General features: G+C 32.6%; 1 protein-coding gene across 4 annotated transcripts; it reads left to right on the forward strand.

Moving 5' to 3' along the window:
• The first annotated feature begins 4,717 nt into the window (after positions 1–4,717).
• Positions 4,718–26,725, forward strand: LOC106113496 (venom dipeptidyl peptidase 4). Of its 4 annotated transcripts, none has more exons than XM_013306298.1 (18): positions 4,718–4,816; positions 15,671–15,739; positions 17,332–17,713; positions 17,952–18,046; positions 18,504–18,581; positions 20,391–20,652; positions 20,903–21,072; positions 22,005–22,096; positions 22,257–22,377; positions 22,529–22,621; positions 22,823–22,956; positions 23,197–23,407; positions 23,598–23,782; positions 23,902–24,096; positions 24,419–24,576; positions 24,838–24,923; positions 25,527–25,652; positions 26,087–26,725. In XM_013306298.1, the coding sequence occupies exons 2-18, from the start codon at positions 15,689–15,691 to the stop codon at positions 26,174–26,176; spliced, it is 2,529 nt and encodes an 842-aa protein (XP_013161752.1). In that variant the 5' UTR covers positions 4,718–4,816; positions 15,671–15,688; the 3' UTR covers positions 26,177–26,725. The 4 variants fall into 4 exon arrangements, with proteins under 4 accessions (XP_013161752.1, XP_013161754.1, XP_013161751.1 ...); XM_013306300.1 differs by lacking the exon at positions 4,718–4,816 and adding an exon at positions 8,674–8,847; XM_013306297.1 differs by lacking the exon at positions 4,718–4,816 and adding an exon at positions 13,572–13,658.
• Positions 26,726–27,939: the final 1,214 nt, after the last annotated feature.

Raw genomic sequence — 27,939 nt, forward strand, 5'->3', positions numbered from 1 at the left:
TTTATTGCGACGACATAATTCGCCGCGATGCCTCCGCCTCCACCTCGACGTCGCTATTGCTACGTGTCGCTTCAGTATTGAAACTAAACTGTAGCAAAATTATACTGTAGCTCACTGAATACGGTATTATCTTGAACGTTTTTACTTACATCAATCCAGGGTTTTAAAGTTAAATATATGAAATAGTAAGTAAATTAATTATATCTTTATTTTTTGTTTTTGATATAAAAAGAAACACATACTTTTACGTTAATAAAAAGAAACAAAATTTGAGGAGGCATCATTTTTCTTTATTGCACATAATTGTTTAATAAAGAATACTGGACATTATTAATTTCAAAATACTAATTAATTTTTTAAAAATAAAAATACAAATATTATATTTAAGGCAGGATCACAATACGAATATGAATCATGTTCATTTTTAGAAATGCTACATGGTTGAGCGCACAAACAATTTGGGTCAGCGTTCTTGGGTACAATATCTATATTAGGATTATATATATCTTTCCTGAGACTTGTACATTTACTTTAGAATCTGTTTATCAAACTTTTGTTATCTTCTTCCCTCCAAAAACAAAAAAAAGCACCATAATACAAGATCTTTATTTAAAGTTATATTATTTGAAGAAATATAATTAGATACTTTATATTTGTGCGCAACATAGAGGCTGTTCAAAATCAATTTAGCGATAAATGTGTTACCGTTGAACGGTTTCTCAATTTTCTTTAATAAGTTCGTAAGACTCGTTTATTGGAGGACGTATTTGTTGTTCATAGCCACTACGTGCTCCGTATACCAAGTTTGAAAGCTTTAATAATTATTTGATTTTTATATAACAGCCGTAAACAATAATTAAATAAAAAATCCGACTGATTGTATCACCCTATGAAGAATACGAATCGGATGACACCTCACTCGACAAAATCGGTTCAGAGGCCTAAAGGTCTGTCACAATTGATCTTACACATATGTAAAAGCGTATGTATAATTACATATTTTTATACGCGGAAGAAAATACTATCTCGAGGCATTTAGTTGAAATGGGTATCTCGCACTGAATCTGACCTTCAGTCCGTCAAACCTCACAGAATTCTATGAAATGTAGAATCACTTCTAACTGCTGTTTTCATAAAAAAATTGTGTAATCTTCTTAGAATTTTTAGCTTACCATAATTGAAATTAGGACGGTACATACATGCTGTACTTATATTTTAGTTCAACATTGTTCAAACGAGCTTGTCTATTATTTCTAGGATTAATTTACAAGGTATAAAAACTCATTGACTTTTATAAGTTCATTTCTTTACGTACAATAATGAGTACCTTTGCTGCACAAACGTTTTAGGCAAGAAATAAAACACTGAAATCATTTTTTTTAAACTATTTATTACATTTACATATTTACAATATTTATGTGTAAGCACTCTATGATGTTAAATAATTTGTTTTTTATTCTCATTCGCCATCTATCAAAAGTTCCTACGACTTCCGTCTTTATTTCCAACGAAATGAATAGAGGGCGACAGCTAGTACATCATAATTAAAAAAAAACCTTTTTACAATAACACACGACGAAAAGAATATTAGCGCCATCTATACGGCTTTATAAGTATCATTGGGGTTTTGTCTGAGCATTTTAGTTTAAAAGCACACCAATAGATGGCGCTGCAGAACAATTGACAAAAAAAGTTTTGTTAATCAAAATTTTTAACTGCAAGCAAATCTATCTATACATTTTAATATTAATCCTAATAATGTGCTAGGAAGTAATAGCATTTGTTAATTCTACTTTTATTAAATATTCTAAATTACTATGATTTCTGACTGTCTTCTGTTTTCTTTGCAAATGGAAATTCTTGTTTATATCTTTGGACACCGAGAGTTACAAAAGCTGAAAATAACACAACATTTAAAGATCTTTTTTTACACTATTAACATTTCTTAACTACTTTTCTTTTTTTACACTATTAATAATTCTAAATACAAAACAGAGTTATATTCCAGCAAATATTGTGTTCATATACATAATAAGAAATATATAACTTTAACATTTGACGAACTAAACCATCTTGTGGTTTAGTTCGTCAAAAGTCAATAGCATAGCTTGTCCTAGAACTTACAATATCAATGTTTATATAGTGTAATGTGTTAAATAATACATGTATATAAATATATTGTAACTTCAATATTTGAGACTTTGATAACCTATCCACAACAAAAATGTTACTGCTATAATAGTCTAGGCTATATTATACAACATTACCTAGTGAAATCGTAGAGAATGTTACTTTCCCAATAAATGATTGGTTCTTCCAGGCTACATTTGCTAGGTAAGCCCCGATTCCTATGAGGCCGGCTGCGCCAACAATTCTGCATCCAAGACAATCGCGGGGACGACTGCTAACTGTTGACGTCATAGTTAGATTGATTTCTAAAACTTATTCCTTAAATTTCCTTTTCCTATACAGACAATGTGCCCTTAAATTATGATTTGTGTAATACTAACTTTATTTAAAATGTAAATAACATAACCTCAATTGAATTGTCACTAAACGTCAAAATCATATGGTACATGTACTTTTTCGAAGTGCGAAGATGTAAAAGTCCTTTAAACATTCAGCCAACTATTTAATTGAACTTCATTTAAGCGAATTTATTAAAAATAATAAATAATGATTTTAAAACTTCCTTAGAGTCGCATTGCAAAGTAGTATTTATTGTTAGAAATGGAATGAAATAGGTAAACATATCAGTTTTTCGATGTTTCATCGAGCGGATTATAATTTTATTATCACTGAAGTTAGTGATAGTCACTTATAACATTTATAAATGATCCAATATATAAACCTTGTATATGTACGTAAAATTTTTAGTTTTATTCTATTTCATAAAACTTGACCTATTTTCTAAGACCACTTTATATTGTTGTGACTGAGTCTCGTCTTAACAAACAATAGGCGGTATGCTTCATTCGCTATGTAGTGTCATCAAATCATGGATATGAAATTTGAGTAGCTTTGGAATACGAAATAGCAATGGAATATGGTTACTGTATCCAGAGTAACCTGTATCAGAATACGGTGATAAGCAGATATAAAATGATCGTTGTTGAAATCGGTTTATTCTTCGTACTATGTTATCGAAAATAGTATTGTAACTTTCATGCCAGTAATCCGGAGATGCTTGTTATAGATTTTCATTTGGTGCATTCCTAGCCCATATTTTGCTTCCGCATAATCCTTATATAGCCTTGATTACTACATTTTTAATATTAGTAAGATTTCGTTGATTTAAGTTTTCCAAGGGAATCCCCTACTTTTATAATAAAGTAAGCCGTAAATATTAATTGATATACATAGCATCAGACGGTTTCTTCCCGCTCAAACCGTTATCACTGATGACGCATTGTTTTTTTGACGAGTAATTGTCATGTTCGACCAACGGGGAAATAAAAATTCCCGGCCTTGGGTATTTATGTATTTTATTACTTGATTTATAATATGTACAATTTGTTATATCTATAGCTATACCTAATATTATTTAAAGCACAAGGAAGTATGTGAAAATACACACAAACTATTTACAGACGTAACATATAGAAAACATCCTGTCATCTCATTCTTTCCTCTGAAATAATTCTTATGACAATATGTTTTTGCATTCACATTTCAGAAATCCAGGAGGTAACACAAGTAAAATTTATATAGTGGAAAATATTTTCGAGTTTTTAATAACTTTTTTTTATAAGTTACATGTCTTAGTCACGACAATAGCTACTCACATAAATAATGTGTCACTTTGTCGTACAAGTCTCATTTTGATATGAGACATGTCGCCAGTCAATTTTTAACTACTAATAGTTAAACAAAAATGATACTAATACAAATACTTCATGATAACGTTTAAATTTTGACACTACAGGATGTTTATAATTTTTTCTGTTTATGAACTCGCAAACCTACACATAATACTGTTTTCAATAGTTATAATTTGTCAAAAATACCATGTCTATTTGAAACATAGTGTTTTTTTTAAAACACGGTTCATATTAAGTACGTACATATTTATTGTTAGTAGCATGCAGCACCTTAGATAAAATAAAGGAATACCTAGCCTTTATGAAGTTCTTGTCATTACTTTTAGGTCAATCTAATTTCAACTCTATTTCTCCTGTAATTGTTGATAGTTGTTAAAATTGTGCTCCTTCTTTACGTTATAAAAATTATTATCAATCTATCACAATAAAAAGGTTCCAAAGATAATACAACTGAGAAAGGAATAAATAGGTTTAATGGAAGAAATGCGTAAGACGATGACCATTTTTTCCTGGAATCTGTATAAAAAATACACTAACTCCACATAAGATTAACAGGTACTCGTATAATACATGAGTGACCGGGAATGCAAAATAAAAATACTTTTTTATTTTAAAAGTACTGGTTGGTAATAACCACAAAGTGTCTTCCACATTGTCAACAATGGAGTGTGTTGCACGATCGTGTCGCGGCAGTCTCAAACTGACAGCCGCTCTTTGCGGACCTGAGTTAGGTCATTAGGGCCGTGTCATAATCGTAACGCGCGAAAAAAGTTTTGTTTACAAACGTAATTTTTATGCGAAGTAATGTGTCAGGGATTATTTTTGGCGGGAATAATTGTTTTAAGTGTTGTATGATTTAGAAGACTTCTTTTTGTTTGTTTTAATTGCAAAATAAATATGACTTATGTGTTTTAATTGTTTGCAATGATAAATATAATATGCACGATTTACTTTATTTATGAAGTGATAATGACGTCTTTTAATTAAGTGTTCAGGTAAGTGTGTAATAATGATATTTGTATTCTGATAAGGTTTAAAATTGCTTTTAAAAAAAATAATTTTGTTTTTTTATTTGAAGAGTAATCATGGGCACGGATATGTACGTCTCTGGGCCAAGGGTACCGTGTGACAGTTTCAAATAGAACGGAACCAGTGTCATTCACCTGTTATTTGTTCTATTTATGATTTTTCTAAATAATCTATAGATTGACTATAAATTTATTGTACTAATGGATCATTGGTTGAACACTGGTCTTTATTTCTGGTGACATGTGTTCGATGCTCGATTTGTAACAATAAACATTTTTCTATTCGTATATTCCAAAATATTACACATTACACCTTCGTTAAAATTAGAATATAGGTCAAAAATAACGAATACGAAAACAAGTCAAATAAATCAAGAGAACAATGATAATACCACATGGTCTGCTAAGACTCTATGTCCACTGGCGCGACTAGTTCCAGGACTTTGATCACTATCTTTATATTATTTCGATTGGTGCAGCCCCGACTGTTAAAAACACAATTTCGGTAGAGTTGCAGGCTATTCGCGTTATTGGAAAAGGGGTCTTGAATCGACTTCGTCTCCTTACAATACTCCTTTGTCATTCCAACTACAGTACGTTCAAATGGTGATATTCTTAGTTACGGATGGTCGTATTGTCCCGAACAATGAAGTATTCACTACAACAATTGTCATTTTTAATATTGATTATTCTTTTATTGTTGTTTTGTTTATGAAATGATCTTGGTATTATATTGGATTTCTTTAAATAGGATCATTTTAGAGATGATAATTTTTAAAGAGGTTCGGGTCCTGATAAGGTGAGAATAATTATTATTACGTATTCATCTATTTATCATATTCTTAATATAGTACATTTCATAAAAAAATAAAAAATTATACATAATATATTATATTAAAAAATAGAGCACCACCGGCTGCGGAACCACATGACTCAAACAACCAATGGTCAGTGCTGCAGAGACAGGAACCTTCTCACGATGCGTGCGATTTTACGGGTAACTGCCTTTTGTATCGGGCCCTTAATCCAACTGTTTAGCGAGAGCTACTTGAGATGTTGGTCGAAGCTCTTCGCTATCAGTCAATTCACACATACGACTATCAGAATAATGGTAGTCGATTTCATATGCCACATGTCGGTAACCTCGTGATGATTAAAAAAATATTTGCATCGAGGAATCCATATTCAGAAACTGTCAGATCGGAAACACAGTAGTGATGTTGCAGTTGATAGAAAACCTGTTATAGTTTTCAAAACTATCTTCAAGGCATCGTTCTTGAAAACTGATGATTTAAGAAAACTATCATCAAGATTCGCATGAGTTAACATTGGTTATTTTTTTTATTTTGTTTATATCTTCTATCATCGGTTCAATTTAATTACAACCTTTTGCTATCCATCCAATTCAAAATATCAGCTGTCGAAAGTCTTGAAAAGTAATTATGTAGGTCGTCGATCCCGCTCGCCAATGATTTCAATTAAACTTGTCGTAATTATCTGCAAACAACCTACTTCGTAAGTGTAATTAAATCACAATAAAAGAGGAGCATTTTGTTTATCATTTTTTTAGTTTGTATGGTGTTTGCTCTAAAAAAGGTAATTTCGTAAGTAGTCAGTACACCAAAAAGAATCCCATAAATAAGATAAAACTGAGATTTAGCTCCACAGATAACGGTTGCCAACTGCGTATTCGTCTAAATTAGTCATTGGATTAGTCTTTTTCGTGCTGTTGCTTTACATATCCTTCTCCGATATAAGTGTCTATTATCTGAAATTCTAGAAGTTTAGAGTATGTAAATATCAAAGTTTGACAGGCAACATCACCATGGTGATGATTTATTGATGTCGTTTTTCAAAAACCTAGTTATGTTTTGAATGCAGTATGTAATATTGAAGTAAAAACTTATATCTTTGTCTCCTTGTACTTCGCATTGTTAGTGGCAAGTTGACACAACTGTTATTATGATAAGTTAGCGGTCGTCTGCGACGGTTCTTTTCGACTTATATGAGGATTTATTAATAAGTGGGAAGCCGACGAATTGCATTTATGACAGTGAAAGAAGAGATGTTAACATTATTAGCCTTAGTGGCCTTCCTTGGCCTTAGTGGTTCTTTAACTAACTGGGCTAAAACTATGGCTTGTGTTTTAAAATGTCTCACAAGTCAAGACGATGTTATGTTAGATGTAGCAAGTAATGTTATGAGTCAGTAGTTATTAAGAAAATTAGTGTTACTAATTGTTGTTTAAATACCATGTAATGTAGAAGATAATAGAGTCTAATTGTTGTGTAAAGCGAACATATTACGAACAATATGTACTTGGATAGTATTAACAGTTTTGTTCACTTGAGCTACATTTTAAAGGGGTCAATGACCATTTAACCGTAAACCAATCATTCTAAATCTTTAGGTTTGAAGTTGTTTAATTGATAGCATACCAAATAACTAGACTAAGACAAGTCAAGTCATACCAAATTACTATGCGAAAACTATGACAACTAAAGCATAAATAAGATTGCTAATTGTATTGTATTCTATAGATTGTAAACTGTAATTTGTTTTAATAACATTAGAGAATGTTTAAAAGTGAATTCTGAATTGTTAATCAAACAACATACTCGATTAAATGTTTTATATAAAAGTAACGAGATATGTCACGTGCTAAACATGCAGATTATAAAACATTCAATAGATTCTTTATGATATTTTTTTGTCTTCGAGTTATTGCTTTAACAAAGGAACAATACATCTTCAAGACAATTACTATGATGACATTTAATTCCTACCGGATTAGTCACATTCTTTCTCCCTATTCTAACAAGCCAACAATTAACAAACAATTATTTGATTAAACAAACGAAAAGCGATTATTACAAAGAGAATACATCTGATTGTTCTCTTGTTTTTTTTGCATTAAACAGTCTCCGAAAATATTGAACCGATTTTTTCACTGTTAGGTAGCTACACTATGACCAGGGTGACACTAGTTTTAATTCTCCGCGGAAGAAAGTCGCGAGCAGCTAGTGTTTTGTAAAACTTTACTTGCTTTATCGTAATACAATTAATACAAAAAAATTATCTTAGTAGACAAATAATATTTTATCTACATATTACGAGTGCTTAAAAATAATCTCGTGTCCTGATTACAACAAAGTCAAAATTGTCACGAATAATTTTATTCTCGTGGATTTACTTTGGCGTGGTTTATGAATGATGAGTGATCATAAACTGGATGGATTGCTACTCTGAGGTAAACGTTGCTGCATCATATAGTACAATGTCTTTTGCCAGTTTCCACTGCGGATTTTGTACGAAAACATTCTTTCATCCCACTCATGTCTCTACAAAAATCTGAGATAACAATATAATTGATTACGTGAGTTTTTTCAGTAAACATTTTTGACCAGCCGAATCTGATGACTTACTGAGTACTTGGCTTAATAGGATCAGATTTATGTTGCTAATTTTGTTTTGTCTACACTACACTAACCGAATAAGAAATCAAAGTTGAACTGATAGGAAAGAAATATTTTTCACGAGTATATATGTATGTCCGATTTATTTTCAAGAGTCAGGTGTCATTAGATTATTTCGTTGTGTTTTATGTGCACAATGTGAAGAGGTTGTTGTTTGTTTTACCATAAAATAAATATATGTCATATATTTCCTGTCTTACTAACAAATTCTCCTACTTTCGCTCTCAGTTCGCGCCAGTACACCAACAACACTCCTCCACAGCGCACCACTCGAGGCAGAACTATCGTGATATTGTTTACGAAAAGTGTAGTTTTTTGTTTATAAAAATGAACGAACCGATTTACATCGTACGTTCCGTTATGAGGAATTGTATTGAGTAGTGAAAAAAGTTTTTATGTGAATAAATTCGACCAGTTCTTTGATGTTTAAACTTAAGTTTGAAAAGTGTAAATATTCAGTTGGAAGTGCAAGTGATAATTGTATAAGTGTACGATTAATTAAGGCAGTTAAAATTAATTAATGTAAGTGTTTTGTTGTCTTGTGACTGTATAGATAATATATTTTTTTAATTATCATACTTAATCAGTGTGTTGTATCTGTGCAAACTTGGAGAAAGTTATTGTTATTCATTTTTAATTAAGTATTCAATTAGTTTTTTCGAAATGCGATTTCGATTAATTTAAATTATTTAAATTTGAAAATAACTTAATTAAAATTTGAATTGAAACAAAAAATAAAATAATTATAAGTTCAAGTTAAAAGTTATGTTATATTTTTAAAAATTCATCAATTATTTTAAAGTTCGCGTAGTCAAACATCTTCGATGTTTAATGAACTAGGACAGTTTCGAACCGGTATTGGCAGCAATTACTAGGAATAGATGTGTACTTATGAAGGCTTTAGTTTCAGACATAATTTACTATTCATGACATACAAGAAATACTGTATCTCCTACAATTTATATAAAGGACGTTAAATATTTTGGAACGCAGTGGAGAGCATCATATTAAATTGTTTTTAAATTTAGAACTGAATATAAACTTTTTTCTTTTTTTATCAATATTATATTTTTTTAGATGTCGTTAATGTCGATAATTAAAATAATTAATTTGATTAACTTAAAAAAACTAATTTGACGCGTTAATTTTTAAGGCGGCGGTTTTTAAATGTCTTACGTTTTGTTCCGAGAGAAATAATAACTCTTGTATCGATTCTACCTGTCGTAGTTGATTAAAAGAAGTAAAATAATTATGATACAATTAAATTTTCTTACGTCACAGTTAAGATGGATTTATACAATTTTCACGTTGGCACGCTTCAGTTGTTTTGAGATCAAGGAGAACCAGTTCGGAAGTACAATATAGCCAAAGACATTTTGTTACAATAACTGTAATAGGCAAGATACATAGGGCTAGGCACACTGACTTGCGTAATTTTTTTATTTATTTAGTTGACTTTACACTATTGAAATGTTTGTATGAATACACATTGGCATTTCCTACATTAAAAAACAACAGTATAAGCAATAAATTTTAAAACAAGAGTTAAATTAACATTTTTTAATACAACATACGGCTTGTTTGTTAAATACTTCACAATTACGTACAGACCTAAGTACAATCTTACTTCTTACTAATATTATAAATGCAAATGTTTGGATGGATATTTGGAGGTAACTCCAGAACGGCCTAACGAATCTCAATCTAGGCACAAATTTAGAACGTAGTCTGGAAGATCACATAAGCTACTAATAAAGTTTTTTTTTTATAATCAGTGCGGACGAAGTCGCGGGCAACAGCTCGTAAGTAAAGTTTTCTAAAATAAACGTATAAAACTATACGTTTTATTCCGCTAAATACCCAAAGTGTCTTACATAGCCTAAAATAAAATCTTGTTACTGTTATTGTACGATAAAGGGAACCATTACTTAATCATAACATTAGTCAAGGTTACATTTGTTGGTACAGTTACAGTGTACCCGAGTCTTTACACACCTTTGTGTTTCACTCAGTACTCGATGAATGGCAAATTTTATGTATACTAGTTTGGATAATGGATACTAGTTAGTGAGTTCGCTTTGGTTCCAAACTTTACCTTTAGTTTAATATTCACTTCGTCTCGGGATTTGAACTCCGAGTTGCTCTTGTTCTTAAACTAAATCTTAAAGTTGGTTTATCGAAGAGATTATATTATAAAGATTTTTAAGTAGTTTAACTGAAAATTTGTTTAATGGTTTAGTTAGTTTTGGATTGTTTTGTATTAAGTTTAATTTCTAGCTGGTAATAATATTTTATTTTTTCTTTTTCTTGGCATTCTCTAATAATATCATTTTAATTAATAGTAAATCAGAACTAAGATAATTACATAGCTATGAGGTTAAAATTGCTCAGAAAAAGTATAAAAATAACATCTAAACGGGCAATTTGAAAAATATGAATAATTTACCTTGGTAAAGTGCTCTCGGATCCAACTTGAACGACGACTCTTTGAAGTATTTTAGCGCTTGACTGCGCTGATGAGCAAATCCAATACATAAATACATTTTTTATTTGATTTCTTCTATGATGTGTGATGACCTTTAAGGTTACATTTTTCGACTTAGAAGAATATGAATTTTAAAAACATCATCATCGTTTACTTGCTGGATGTTTTTCTAATTTTTTATTTAACTTGCAATGTATGTAAGTTCAGGAGGAATCTTGAACCTAATTTTGAAGCAAATATCTCCAACCGATTGAGCTGAAAGTTTGCATATATGCGTAAATCTCGTGTTAATATAATATTAATTATTTCTATTTTAAATAAGGCTCATCAGTACTAAATTTAGTATTAAAATTATCTAAATATATATTCTTTAGTCAATTTCAGTTTGTAAGTTGTGCGGGCTTTTTATTCAGTAAACATTCATGGTATTTACAGAAGTTACGAATCCCGGAGGCATGGTTACATTGATAAATGTTTTTATGGTACTAGAGGGAGCAATTGAGATTTATATATTGCAAATAGCCTTAAAAAATTCATTCGACCTTTGATAGATAAAAGTTTTCACCTGTATCTAAAAATAAGACAGCCACTGTTCTCATAATACTTAATAATAATCGTATTTGAGCTATTTTACAACTAGCTGTCGCCCGTAACTCCGTGCGGAAATAAAAAAAAACACATAATTAGTAGTCTATATGTTCTTCCAGACTATGTTCTACATCTATGCCAAATTTCAGCGAGATCTATACAGCCGTTCTTGAGAAACTTTCAAAGAAACATCCATCCATCCATCCATACATTCTCATTTTTAATATTAGTAAGATAAAATAGGTCTCTGCTCGCTGGTAGGGTGTAAAGATTAACTAATTTATTTTCATTGTAAAAATATGTAATAATTAAACATGAAATGATGCGATCAAGCGACAACGTCCAACTGTTTTACATCAATGAGGATGGTGCTCTGGTAATTGTTACGCGAAATAATTGAATTGATCTGTGCCGTGCGTGCTGGATCAATTTCTCACTATGATGTCACTGTTTTACGAGACATTCCATGTGTATTTTGTTGTTCAGCGATAATTTTTATAATATGACGGTGAATTTTATTGACTGTCATATTAATTTTATTTAAAAAAAATAAAATTTATAAAAATCAATAACTCTGAATAAATTCAATTGACGCAAGATAAAAGATAAATCACTTAAAACTCGTCCTGAAAAGACAATTGTTAAACAAAAGTTATCAGTGAAGGCAGTCAGATAGCCAGGAAATGACTAAAAAGAATTTATACAAATTTAACTGTAAATTAAAAACTAGTCGTAAAATAAGTGTCCGATTAAATTGATTAGCAACCATAAACAAACGAAAAGTTTTTCCTCATACAATTTTTTTTAATATTTCTGTAGCATTCTATTATTATGTTAAACCCATTAATTTTACTTAAACATTACACTCACTTTACACCTAAATTTTATAAAATAAAAAAAAATGTGCCAGTTAGAACTATCCTACCCTAATTTAGCAGACGACCCAATTTAAAGGGGCATGACGTCACGTGCGTGGCCCCTGGTGTAGAATTCGTTCAAGTTGCTTCCTTCACGACGTTGCGAAGCGAGCTGACCAGAATCAATAATTATAACACGTAAGGTATCAAAACGAGCGATGTACGTGATCACTTTCTACGTAAATTCAACTTATGTAATGTTGCGCAACGATTGTGATCGTCGACCCAAATATTCGAGTGTAACAAACGCGGTGAACTTTTAAAAAACCGTTGGTTTCTGATATCAAAACCTCTGTATAAAACATATCGTTATAATTGTAATTATCTTTTACAAAACTGAAATAAATATGTTGGTGTAAATATTTATATATGGAGATTTTGATCTCGAAAACCCACGGTAAAACATGCGTTAGTATCTAAAAGCTTTTATAAGCACGGAGCCAGTAATATGTCTTACATTGATTGCACATTTTAAGTTTAATAGTATAACTCTTTGTTGAAGTAACTTCCAATAGTCAGTTATTGGGGTATGTCAAGCGATCAATCGATGATATTAAATGTTTTCCATATGGTAGTCGAGATGATGTAAGCTTTCTCTACATATATTATATTTATTGTTCCTAACCATTTTTGATACCTACTAAATATATGTTTTCTGATGGTGGAAAAAAATATTTCCGATGGTAAAATGATAGAAATCATTTGATGCGGAGATGAAGTTTTGGTATGAAATATATTCTATTAACGTTATTGTATAAAGATACATTGTGATGCGGAAATGAAAGCGCCGAGACACGGTGAGGGACACATTCGTATAGATGAGCTTCATTTGTGATACGGAAATAGGAAATCTGCCAGTGCGTATCTAATGGATCAATCGAGCCCTTTCAATTACTCTTTATTTTATATATGTTACGTGAACAAAAGCTAAGATATATAAGTTAGTTATTTAATTAATGAAACATAAAGTATAGGACCGCAGAGGCAGGCTATAGGCAAGGCAAATGTCTAGCAGTGGTCTGTTGATAATGATAATGATTACGATGATGATGATGATGATGATGATGACTTTTTTTTTCAAATTTTTCTTTAATGGTTTTTATGTATGCGTATAACCATCTCAATGTATTATTTGCTGTCTTATAATGTAAGTATTGTAGTTGACACAATTAATCGTATTTTTTATCAATTACCTTCATTTATTAACGACGATTAGGATTATTTAATATACAATTATCGTTTCCTAAGATATACAACTATCTTAATCTTGATACTGTATAAAATATTCAGTGCGGTGGAGACTCCGCCGCGCGCCGGTGTTCCTATAACTTTAATAGCGTGCGGTGAGTGAACTTAACTTATGATTAACTTGTAACTTAGCTATTTACTTAAGCTAGCTAATAAGACATTTTGACAACTATGACCTGAATAAAGACATATTAAATTCTTCAGATTAGGGACCCTGAAGGGTGTTTATAAATATACTTATGCTGTCGTTATCCATTGCGTTCTTATAACCTTGACCGTTTTGTGGTTCGCTTAGAAAAACAGTATTGTACGTATACGCAATATTACGGTTATTTAAATAAATTGAATAAGCTTTTGGGACGTTATTATGGAGTTTTAGATACTTAATAACTTTAAGAGGATCCTTTACTTCTCTCTTTAAGTTTGTAAACTGATCTTGATGAAATTTGGCAAATGTGTAGAACATAGTCTGAAAAAGAAATAGGCTAGTATTAGTTTTTTCTTAATATAGGGCGGACGGTGTCGCGGGCTATAGCTACTTATTTACAATTTCAACGTTTTATGGTAATTATCTATAACATTTTTAGCTAATCTAAATTCGAAGCGGATTCTAACTTAACTATTCTCGCCTGTATTTTGTTTCATTTGTCTTTTAAATGACCAAGGTATAAAACAAACAAACAGTTAATTTAATAATATATTTATTTTTCAATTTTAATAATTAACAATGGTCATTGTTAGTTATTATAATCAACATTGGTAAGATGATAAGAGAAAAAATGATAAGAGGCAAGACGGGTAAAACGGTGTTCCACAAATTTAATTTTTGCGTAGACTAGTTCTTTTTTCAAATTGCAAAAATTAGTAAGAATGTAGAAACAGACTTTAATTAATATATGATTCGGTTCGGTATATTCAAATAACATGATACGTTAAAGATTATGTTTATGGCTGATTTATTATTTTGGTTATCTTACTTAGTATAAAGAAATTTATGACAACAATTTGGAAGATATGAATGTACTGATAACAATTTGTACTTCGTTTTACGATTATATGTTACAGTTTCAAGATATAGTCGGCGTTATCACAACAGATTATGATAATTTCTTTATTTTACATCTTATAATATTATTGAGCTATAAAATAGTTTTATAATAAATAGTGTAAAATGTAATAATCTGTAAAATAAATAATTAAACAAGATATTTAATTATTTTAATTTAATTAAGACAAAATATTTTATCCATACCTATATCATATTTAAAAGGATGGATTAAAACGTTTTGATACTAAGAAAAATAAAAAACTGGAGATAACTTGGCTTAGGACTTAATTATTTTAAGCTATGTAAAAATAATATGTTTTAGTAGGAACTAAATTTGGAATAACCTTCTTAAAACTTGAATGAATTTTATCTTAGTACATCGACCTAAATAACCTATCGAGGTAAGCGAGTTAGGTTTAGTACTTTTAGCCTAAATTTGTTTACTACCTCCTTACCGGCGTTACGACTTATTTATTAAGATCGACTGTGTTTATGTCTAAGTTTACAACCATTTTGACGACACTTGTTTAACTGGATACAAAATTAGTTACGTGTTCGGAATCCAAAAGTTTTGGAGTTACGAAGTAAACAGATGTATTTTGACTGTATATTTTGTAAAACTATATTTTTAAGTAAAATAAAGGAAAAAATTACTAACAATTTTACTTATTACTAATATTATAAATGCGAATGTTTTGATGGATGTTTGTTTGACGGTATCTCCAGAACGGCTGAACGGATCTCGATGAAATTTGGCATAGATATAGAACATAGTCTAGAAGAACACATAGACTATTTATGTTTTTTTTTAATTCCGCGCTGATAGAGTCGCGATCTACCGCTAGATAACATAAAATAAATGTTCGTCCTTTTTTTATTATTTTAGTATAACAACCTTATTCCGCTACCATATTAGTCAAAAGTTAATTTCGCCGGCCTTGTGCTTTTTGTTCCTCAACCATCTTCGCGTGATTGTAATTGTTGTTACCATGATGATAGTAAATTAAAAAAACAACGCTACAAAATATGGCTGCAGTAAAAGTAAACTTTTTTTTTCAGGTACAATAAGTAGGAAAAATGGCACAAGAAAATAGTAACTCTACATTGGAGATGGGGACCAGTGACCAGGTATTTTTTTTAACTAATATTAAAAATGTAAATGCTTTAAAGCGTCGGTGGCTCAGGGGTCAAGCACTCGACTTGCAATCTGCAGGTCCTGGGTTCGAATCCCGCCATGTACCAATGTGTTTTTCGATTTCCGATTTACATATGTTCATTTATCCGACGTTCTTACGGTGAAGGAAAACATCGTGATGCAACCTGCACATATCTGAGAAGAAATTCAAAGATATGTGTGAAGTCAACCAACCCGCACTTGGCCAGCGTGGTTGACTATGGCCTAATCACCCTTAACTTAGGGTAGGCTCCGAGCCCCTCGGTGGGGACGTATAGTGAGCTGATGATGAAATGCTTTAATGTAATGACTGATAAGTAAACGAGTTACGGTGGTTTCTGAAACCAAAATATCTGTATAAAACTTAACATTATCCCTGTCTTTACGTTTGACAAAACAGAGATGACAATAGTTTTATACGGATATTTTTGACTAGGAAACCCACAGTTAGTGGTTCACATTTAAGCGGTGGCCATAACCTTTCCTTTATTGCTAACATAAAAGAGGTGTAGAGGAAGTAGTCTTTAAGTTTTTAAATTAATCTCACTGGCCAGGCGGATAACAAAAACATTAATTAAAAAACCGTGAAAATAAGTTCAAATATTTGTATGTGAATAGAAATAAGTTTTGTGACATAATTTTATGAAAAAATGAAGTGAATTCAAAATACAACTGCATGAAGAAAGATTAATTACGTTGTATATTTTCTTGCTTAAAAAATATAGGGAAACGAGAATTTATTTAATTATTTTTAAAAATAAATATTAACAATTTAATAGCTGTATTTATTTATATCTTATTTATAAGATTCTAGTGATATAAATCAAGCTTGCGATCGAGTCAATGCTTTGATTTATTCAGCCTTGACTGATTTCCTGGATTCAAAAAAATAGGTGTTACTTACAATTATAACGTTCCTTAAATAACTTGTAACTTAGCCCATTATTTAGAAGTTTAATTATGATAAAAATAAATCACATTTTTTATTTTGTGTTTTTTATACCGGTAATATTTAAAGGCAATGATTGTCAATTATCAATCTTATTGTAGGGGATTAAAGTTTAAATTGTAATGTATTTCTTGTTTCATATCGAGATGAATGTGAGAGTAACAAAGCGAAACGTATTGTAGGCAGAAAATTATCTCAAGTACATGTCTGTTTAAGATTATTCAGTAGCTCGCGGATATTGATACGGAATGTCTCGATATTCGCGTCTGTCCGATTTTGTGTTTTAACTTTGTTATCTGTGAATTGTGTTAATGAATATCGTGTAGTGTAAAATAAGAGGTACACTTGATTATATCATTCAGAGATAATATTAGAACGTTGTTTGTATCAAATGGAATTTTTTAATTTTATGATTACTTTGTCTCAAATAATTGATTGTAAAATTTACTTATAAATGAAATATTCAATTTAAATTTTCGAATTTAAGTTTTAAGATGAATTAAAATATAATCTTAGTATTTAATTTTGAGCCAAAATCACAGGAGTATTTAATAAGTAAGAATTAAAGAATTATATTAAATTTAAAATTAAAATCAGGTACTGGTTGCGACGAAAAAGAAGAAAACATTAACGTATATAATTGGCTTCATCGCGATGGTGGCTGTGATAGCGGTTGTGATAACTCTAGTTGTTGTCCTCTCTGGAAATGAGGCGGGTCCATCGGAACCTATTGTATCGACAACTGAAGGTCCAACATCGCCATTAGATCCATCCACAACAACGACGACAACAACAACAACAACAACACCGCCTGTAGACCCAACAACAACAACGTTAGATCCATCTACAACAACAACAACGACGACGACAACAACCGAAGGACCAATAACTGCACCGCCAGATACGTTACCAATAGATCTAGAGGATATAATTAATGGAGTATTCGCAGCGCCATCTTTCAATGGTACTTGGACAACAGGTATGAGTTTTTTAACTGTAAAGTCTTTCGTTATTTCTTTTTGAAAAAAAAGGTGAGGGTAGATAAGGAAGAGAGATTGAGGATATAGAAAAGTAGTAAATTTGTTTGTCAGTTAGCAAATATTAAATGCAACACTATTTTTTTTATTTACAACAACTGCATAGCATCCTTACAGTACACAACCAATTTGATACTATACTCACTCTACATATTTATTTATATCTTTATGATTTTCCAGCTAATGATGTACTCTTCCGAAACCTTAACGGCGACCTGGTGTTGTACCATGTGGATGCTGACGACACGACCGTTCTTATTTCGAATTCATCACAGGTATGTCAATTTTGGTGTTCGAATTTTAATTATATATTTTATACGTTGCTATACATATTCAAAAAACTCATAACTTCGACTACGTAAACTTAAATAAATATGTATTTAATTTTAAGCGTTCAAATTATATTAAAGTTTTACTATTGAATTAAATCTAAGCTCGTTTTAGTCGCGAGTCGAGGAAATCTATTTACCAATAAACTTCGTCGCGAAACCGCACCGCTGACGAAATTGCAACTACGAACTAGGACAAACCTGTCGACTAATAAACAAACTAACCGTTAAGGAATTGCTAACCAACTACGCCTTGAAAAAACTAAGATATAAGGAGGAGCGTCCCGAAATGTAAATCGGATTGAATAAGTTTGTTAAAGTTTTAGTAATTAGCAAATACATATACTGTTAGATAAAAGTTCTTCTATGTCCTTAAATAATAATCCTGAAATATGAATTCCAGATTCTTCAGCAATCATCAAGAGTAACCGCGCTGTCGTCCGATAGTTCTCATGTGGTGCTGTCTTATAACGTTGTTCCTGTAAGTACACTATTTTTATTCGTGTCGTACTATTTAGTCATCGTTTTTTAATCATTATAAAAGCAATTACGTCTTTTGTATTGTTGCATTTACTATTTCTAATTTATGTGTCAACTTATGTCATAATAATTCAGAGAAACCTTGACCGTATTCGATGTATACAATCCTTAACTATATTCCTGCTAGTATTCCAGCTAGTACAATATAAACATAGTAGTATGTTCGATTGAGATTCATAGCGGAACTTACATTGTCAGGTACGCTCACCGCTGGGCTACAAGGTCGTCAACCTTTTTAAAACGCTCTACCAGGATTAACAAACGATTAATAATTCGTAAAATAACCTGTTGAAGTGTTAATAACTTACATTGTACTAAAGCTTATTCAACGACTTTAATTTGTTGTTAAGGCACTCTTGTTTTCTTTTGAATAACTCGAGCTGCAAGGCATTTATTTCGTGTTGACGCTAAGAACAAAAAAAAGTAAAAGTGTAAAATAAAAAAAAAACTACATATACTAAGATATTTTTAAGTGATTGTAAATTTTTAATGTTACCGACAACCATTTGAAGCCGCTAAAGCTAAAAAAGCGAAATCCTTTCCGTAATAATTAAATCAATAGAAACTCAGAAAAGTATCGAACCTTCAGTTCTTATTCTTAAAAGTATTATGAATTCTTAATTCTGTAAAAAAGTAGGCCATATTTAAATTAAAATTATTATCGATTTTAAACACATAAAAACAAGACAAATGAAAATTTAATCATTGAAATTAATACATATAACCTACTTGTACATACAATTGTTGTACAAGTATGTGATAGTATAAGAAATTCTACTCGACATTTGTTTAGGACGGAAGTATTTAAGATAACACGTTTCGGTCCGTGGCTCAATATAACTCAGAGGTAGACATTTAATGATACACTTTATATTCACGCAGCCTCCGGCAATCACGATTGTTGATAGCGCTTTACGAGTACGTTTTGTAAAAGGTTTTCTACCTCCTACATTGTTCTTATTGTGTTCATATTACATATTATATAAATGTAACTTATGGCTAAAGAGACGACACCTTTGCCGGAGGAAACTCTTAAATTTTTTTATAAAAATAAAAAGCATTATTATAAATTTTGCTACGTAAAATTGTCAAGAGTCAGTCGCTTAACTGATATTAAGTTATTATTATAATAAAAAAATAGCATCTGCACTAATAATAGTACGTGCCTGAGTTAATTACGTTTTAGTTAAACAAGAATTTTCATAAAAAAAATAATGTTACTTACTTTTCAAATCCTAAAGGTATGTTAAGCCTTCGATACCGTGCAGTAATAAAACGCTTCTATTAAGTCACGGAAGTCAATACAATGGCTTATTTGTATGCTAACTGTAGAATTGTTCGTTGTTGGCGCATGTAAACTACGACAGTTCCAATTCCATATGTGATTTAGATTCGTAACCCTCAAGAGGGGAATAGACGTATGTTTTCAATAGATGTCACAATTACGTCTCTACATTTTGAATCTTCCCTATATATCCATAAACAATTCTCTGTCCATTTGTGCAGAAGAAATGCACTCTACCTCAATAACATATTCGATTTGATCTTTGCCAAAGTTTTTCTCGTGATCTTCAGGAACTTTTTGCCGATACATTTTAGTTCTTCTAATCAAAGTTCAGTAAACTACGTGATCATCATCATCATCTCATCCTTATCTAACTCACGTACACAACGAACTCTAAATAATTTGTTAATACCCATCATAAACGTCATTGCATTTATAAAACGAATTGTTCAAACTTATTTTCAGGTGTATAGATACAGTTTCCTGGGGCGCTATGCCGCAGTCAATATCTCTTCTGGCCAAGCTATTGATATAGTGCCACCTGGTGTCCGTCCTGAAGAAGCATTCCTACAGAACTTCGTGTGGGGTCCTTCGGGAACATCCCTAGCGTTCGTTTACCGCAATAATATTTACTACCAAGCTTCATTGGACAGTCAACCACAGCAAATCACAAACAACGGAGAAGTTAATGTTATTTATAATGGTATACCGGATTGGGTTTATGAAGGTTTGTATTCTTTACTGCTTAATTTCGTTTACAATATCCTGTCAGTATGCAGTCGGAAGGTCTGACATTAATTTATAAAATCTCAATCAGTTTTAACTACATTTATTGGTCTATTTCATTGTTTATATTAACCCTTTCCCTTACATAACAACGTACACTGCACTTTTAATTCATCTGACCATTTAAGTAATTATAACACTTACGTATTTCTTTCTTTATTTCCTATTAACAACTTTGACATTATTTCCAGAGGAGGTGTTCGTATCTAACAACGCGCTGTGGTTCGCCCGCGACGGCAGCAAGCTGGCGTACGCAACGTTTGACGACACCAACGTGCGCGTCATGAAAGTGCCGCACTTCGGCGTGCCCGGATCCGTCGACTATCAATACACGCAGCACCATGAGATCAGATATCCGAAGGTACACTTAAGCTTTGAAAAGCTATTTGTAAACCAGTAGGTTTAAACATAGAATCAGCTATATTTTAAGAATTACTCATATACATTTTGGCCTTATCAAACAAGTCAATCTAAGAATGACTTTATAATTATAGTAAACTCAAATTTAATTGTGATCCTAAGTTCTTTTCTGATTGTAATGGATATGAGGTTGAGTTACATACTATGCCTGACGATTAGTGATAAGTTTAGCACAACTAAAATTATCATTATATTATATGTTTGAAATTAGCAGTACTGAGAATCACATAGTGGTCTCCTTGGTCTTCTCTTTTACCTCATATATAATAAGAAAATTTAAAAACTAATTTTAAGTGTCTATTAAATAGATTCTACAAGTGATTACTAAAGTTAACGGAACGCGGCTTATCTTGTTTAGTAGCGTGTTCGATTTACTTCACTTTTACGTGGATTCCAGTTTTTTAGTTCGCTCGTAAGTTTTTGCTGCAGTCAGTGAGAGTTAATGCCGGATATTACGAGCTCATTGCGTCATAACCTGTTTCGTCACAAGTTTATAGGAGTACAAGATGTTTATATGTGTTTGTAAGGATTATGTAAGATGCGATGATTATTTACGTAAATAAAAAGCGATTATTTTTAAAGTAAATACAGATTCGATCGCTTCGTATAATTAAAGATGTTGATTGAAATAAATAAAATTATTTTATTCCTATAACTATTACTGAAGTACTAATTTTTAAAAAGACAAGGCAATTAGACAAATAAGTCTTTAATAGTAGTACTTACATTCTCAATATTGATAAATACACGGTTTGGTTGGACAATATCACGATATGTTGAGCAAACTAACTTATACAAATATGGTGTGCGACATACTTATTGTAACCAATTATTTTATAAAGATTTTTAGGAAAACAATATTCCTATTTTCAGCCGGGCACCACTAATCCAACCGTACGAGTGACGCTACGTGACATTGCATCAGGAACGGAGACAGTGTACAATGCACCCACTGACTTGAACGAGTAAGTATACTATGAACAAACGAAACAAAATTGTCTTATAATTTTTTTTGCGCCAAACATCGTATTCCAGTTAGATTGGCCGATACCTGATCACTATCCGTAAAAATAACACAACAAAAGTAGATAAATCACTATGTTTAATATACTTTTTTTCTCCAAGGCCTATTTTGAAGACCGTTAACTTCGTCGACAACGACAAAATTGCTTTGATGTGGACAAACCGTGCTCAGACTTCGCTGCAAGTTGAACTTTGCATGCAAAACGAGACCTCATGCTCTAGGGTACGATTTTTTTATAAAAAAAATATTTTATTTGCTTTAAATTGGCATGTACAGCTTCACTGAATAAGGGTGAAGCAGAAGATATCTTCATAAATTTACTATAAAACATAGTTCTTATATAGCCTATGATAAAGTTTATTCTATTTTCCAGATCTACCAATATTCGGAACCTAATGGTTGGATTGATAACATTCCTATCTTCTTCAACGAAGCCGGTAACTCGTTTATAACCATCCTACCTCAGGTTTGTAATTTCATCCTCCTTTTTGTCTATGCTATTTCCCTATTTGATTTATTCGCTCTACTGTAAATATTCCTGGCCAGATCTTTTTTTGGCCTAATGCGATCCGGCCCATATGCGGTTCGGTGGGGCCATGAGTGGTTGTGGGTCAAAGTGTACTGTATATGTTCGTGGTTATTAAGATATTTTTGTTTCTAATTGCAGTCTGTTAACGGTACTCTATACAAGCAAATAGTACAAGTATCAGATGTGAACGCCAACCAGTGGACGGGCACCGGCCGCACCAACACGCCGCACACTGTCATCGAAATTCTATTGTGGACCAACAATGATGTTGTGTAAGTAAATTTATTTTCAAATAATATTAAATACATCACCAACCTGGTTATAAGTAGGATTTACTATTACTTGGAGTACAAAATCAAAGTTGAGGGAAGAAAGAGGTAGGGAAATCAGAAAAAATTGGTGATTTTTTGGCAATCGCTGCTTCGTCACCTTTCTTGTCGTTACTCCAATGCTGCTGTGATTATATTACTCATGGTTATGAAAATACTCCATGTGACTCTTGGACTTTCCAGTTGGTACAAAGCTACCCATGTGGACGACTCAGCGGAGCAGCACATCTACACAGTGAACGCAGCACGTGAGGTGACGTGCTTCACGTGCAGCATAGCGCGCGCGGATGGCGGGCAGTGCCTCTACAACGACGCTTTCATCAGCGCCGACACATCACGAGTGGCCATCAACTGCGCCGGTCCTAGTCTGCCCCAGATATTTATTTACGACGTGGTAAGAAACTGAAGAAAGAGGCTGATAGGAATAACAAACATAGACATATGGAATCCTTACGGCATACATTTTTTTTTAAATTCTTAAGCTGTGAACAGTTTATTACCTTACATTCTATATTCCGACATGCACTAAACAATGTATACGATTTTTTTCAAATTTAAAAAAAAAACTTGCAATGTCTTTTCAGAACGGTACAATGCTCAAAACGTGGGACGACAACGCGGAGACATCTGCTCTGCTGACGGACCGTCAGTTGCCGGTCACGCTGAGAATGAGCGTGCCTGTCGCGGCTGGATTCCCCGAGGCCGACGTACAAATACAAGCGCCGTCCGACTACCTTTCACGCACAAATGTTCCTTTATTAGTTTACGTGTAAGTTCAATCGACCAGACTGTGACTTAGTTTTCAGCAGATAATAAGTACTAAATTATTAGTATCTTTATCATAGAATGTACTCACTATGTAATGAATCATGGTTTGTTCGTTTATAGGTACGGTGGTCCCGACACTGCGTTAGTGACGAAGCAATGGACGCTGGACTGGGGCACATCCCTCGTCAACAGGTGGGGTATCGCGGTAGCGCACATCGACGGCCGCGGCTCCGGTCTGCGGGGCATCGACAACATGTTTGCTATCAACCGACGATTGGGAACTGACGAGATTGATGATCAGGTTTCCGTCACAAGGTACGCCAGAAATATAAAAAGTTAGACAAGGGACTGTCACACATACACAGACTTATTACAGATTGTCTTAGCTTTTTTTTTCCGCCTATATAGGATGTTGCAATGGACGCCAAGATCCTCAAAGTATTTACACATTTTCCAACCAACCGCTTCTGCGTAAAATATGTGTGAGGGTTGGATGAATGATATTAAAAGAAATTTAAAATCCTGGCTAAGAAATATCAGAGAGTGGATCAATATTTATAGTAGATTCTGGCGCAAGATTCTGACATATACGCTTAGGTGACGAGTCATTAGAAGAAGAATGTGTTTTTTTTTTCAGGACACTCCATCAGACGCTACCGTGGCTGGACAGCAACCGGACTTGCATCTGGGGCTGGTCGTATGGCGGGTACGCGGCTTCCCTGGCGTTGGCGCGTGGCGCTGATGTCTTCCGTTGTGCCGCCGCCGTAGCGCCCGTCGTCGACTGGAGATTCTATGGCAAGTGTCCCGTCACGTATTCAAGTTCATTCACTTAAATATACTTAGTTATATTATAGTTACACATTTCATTAAATATACTTAGTTAAAGCAAAACATTTGAGCAAACTGTGAGCATATGAGCTTATTTGAGCAAATAATCACTAGATTAGATACTAAAGTAAAAAATGGTAGTAAATCTCGGCGTAGACACAATACAAAATGGGAAATATATGACATATTAAAATAAAAAAAATAATTTTGGCTTTTGTCATTTTTCAGATACAATTTATACCGAAAGATACATGGACACGCCACAGAATAATCCTCAAGCTTACCTTAATTCATCACTTCTCACCCCAGAAGTGGTAAGTATAATTTACAATAAAGATATATTACAGTGGTAGAGCCCGCTTTAACATCTTCGCATGATTTGTCCCGGCTCGCCCGGTGTAATACCACGACCACACAGAAGACAGGCCTCAAGTGGAAGCAATTCCAAGTACTGTCTGATGAGTGTGCGTCCCGGAGGCCTTATATAGTCCTCTTTCCCTTCCCATCCTCTTTCTTATAAGGAAAGGATGGGAAGTGGAAGTGGACTTTCCGGATGAGAGGATGCATGGTAAGGGAAAATATCTGTGCATCCTCTCCTCCGTCGATTAAAGGTAGGCAACACATATGCAATAGCGTTAGTCTGTGGGCAACGGTCACCTCACTATTTCAGCAATTTCAGGTGGCCGCTCGCTCGTTTGCCACCTTATGATATAAAAAAATAAGATATTATATAAAATATAATATTGACTCTAGTCAAGTAGCTCGAGCTATGTTAGGTTTTCTACAAAAGACTTTATTGGTCAAAGGATTTTTTTTCAGTAGGTTTTAAGTTTCTTTTAGAACAAACTTTTTCGATATGAATAAAAACCTTAGCTTAGAGGGATGATATTGTAGAGACATCGAATGTTGCATTCCAGGTGTCAGCGTACCGCAGCAAGCGCTATTTCCTGATTCACGGTACGGCGGACGACAACGTGCACTACCAGCACGCTATGCTCATCTCCCGTCTGCTGCAGCGCGAGGATGTCTACTTCACGCAAATGGTACTACATATTTACATTAGTAACTGCCACAATCAGATATTTTTTTTACGTTTTTATGAACAGTATTAACAGATAGTTTGCAAATCATTGGTTTTGAAATTTTGGCTTGTACATATGCTTCACGACGGCAGTCGCATCGCGGGAATCGAATCCACGATCGCGTTATCGATAATCCTATAAGATTATTAGCATTGCAAGAGTAGCTTTATGTTCAAAGACAAAACTATACTAAAAACTCTTAGTAATTTAGTCGAAAATCTGAATGTTTGTCATTTCACTATGACTTTATTATATTTTTTAGTAGTAAATAGAGGAAATAGCTTTAAATTCTGTATGAAAATCCAATCAATACATTATTAACTAACACGACTAATCTAACACTAAACATAAACGAATGTATACTAGATAAATTAATAATTGTTATTGTATTTCAGAGCTACACTGACGAAGATCACGGATTGGTCGGTGTCAGACCGCATCTTTATCACGCGTTAGAGAAATTCTTACAAGAAAACATGCTGTAAAAATACAGCAGAAATTAAAAGATCAAATCAGTGCTAATATCAATTATAAAAATCTTTAAATATATACGTAATTAAAATAATTGTCAATACGTCTACTTGAAGACGAGTCTTTTACTTTGATGACATGATGTTTTGTGGTACAAATTACTTATCGACAATTTATAGTATAAGACTATGTTACTTGTGAAAATACATATTTTATTATTTAAGAGTTGTGTGGATGTCATATGTCATGTAGTTATAACAAATGTCTTTGTAAGATATATTTGATTAATGACCGTTTTCACTGGCCGTAGGCAATCGCATTAGTACCTCAGTATTATGAACTTGATTCTTGCGCAAAAATTAGTGAAAACGGGAGTTACAACGTTACTTAATTGTTGCCAAATCGAAGCAGTACGTTACAGGGTTGATTATTCGTTTAAATATTTATGTTCATCGCGACTTATGCAATAAATACAACTACAAGACGTTGTAAGATGGCCAAGAGTTTTATGTAAATATTTTTTCTAGATATTTTAAGTGACAAATATCTTAATAAATTTGTTTTCTACAAAAAGATGTCTTTCCTTTTTTAATTATCACTGGACACATTTATATATAAGACTAGCGGCCCCGACAGACGTTGTCCTGTCTACACGTCTTTTATTTGAATAAATTAATATGAAGTTAATATTTGATGAAAATTGTGAATCTAAACCATTCCCAGATCCCCTTGAACACACACAAAAAATTTCATCAAAATCGGTCCAGTCGTTTGAGAGAAGTTCAGTGACATACACACTCAGAAGAATTATTATATATAAAGATTAGAAAATTACAAACATAGTTTTCTAAGATGAATACAAATATTTAAATCTAAGTACTAAATTGCTTTAAGAATTAACACTAAACTTAAGTCCGTGGAGTCTGCCTACCCCTTTCAGTTAAGAGCGTTATAATGTAGTAAATTGTTTCAACCAGGACTTACGAAAAATAGAGACGAATTGATAACCTCTTTCGTTTTGGAGTCGGCTAAAAAGTAGTTTTACAATATTAAATCTTTCAATTTGATTATTTTCAAAAAGCTCACCTAATGTAACATGCTTTTAGAATATATAGAGTTTAGTATATAAGAAATTTCAATTCCCTGCCCAATTTGTGTTTCTCGCATGGAGACATTTATATGTAAAATAGGAAATTTTTGTTTGCAAGAAAACGTCGCAATACGTCGATACGCAATACAAGTGGGATCCATCGTTTCTCATTTTCGTTTCCTATTACCAAACAAAGTGTATTGATACAAGGGATAGTGACACACGGCCCACACTTACAGCGTACATATTCTCTTCTTAAAAACGTTAGAAACAGATTGTCATATACTCGCAAAATCGTTCAAAACTACTTCTTTCAGGTCAGAAATCCACTGGGGTTTTTAAGGACAATTGAGTATAATTGTTTTTTGGATTAATGAGTAAAACATTCTCGAATTTATTTTTATTCTTCTTATGACTTATTTATAATTTATTTTTATACTTGGGAAAAGAAAGAATGTGACGTAGCATCCGTTACACTACATTCTTTCTTTTCCTAAATCCCTAATCTTATGTTCTTTGTAAATAAATATTAACAAATTAACATTGTGTAAGGCGTGCTTGCTCTTTAGCCTTTGTTCAGTAACCGTCGTGCCGTGTGGCACAGGCTATGAGTACTGTTTGCGTGGAATGTTTTCGGCATCCTGTTACCGAAGCAAACATGTTTTACCGACATGGGTTCGGTACGAG

The sequence above is a fragment of the Papilio xuthus genome, unplaced genomic scaffold (assembly GCF_000836235.2).
Source record: "Papilio xuthus unplaced genomic scaffold, Pxut_1.1 DF828258.1, whole genome shotgun sequence".
Lineage (NCBI taxonomy): Eukaryota > Metazoa > Arthropoda > Insecta > Lepidoptera > Papilionidae > Papilio > Papilio xuthus.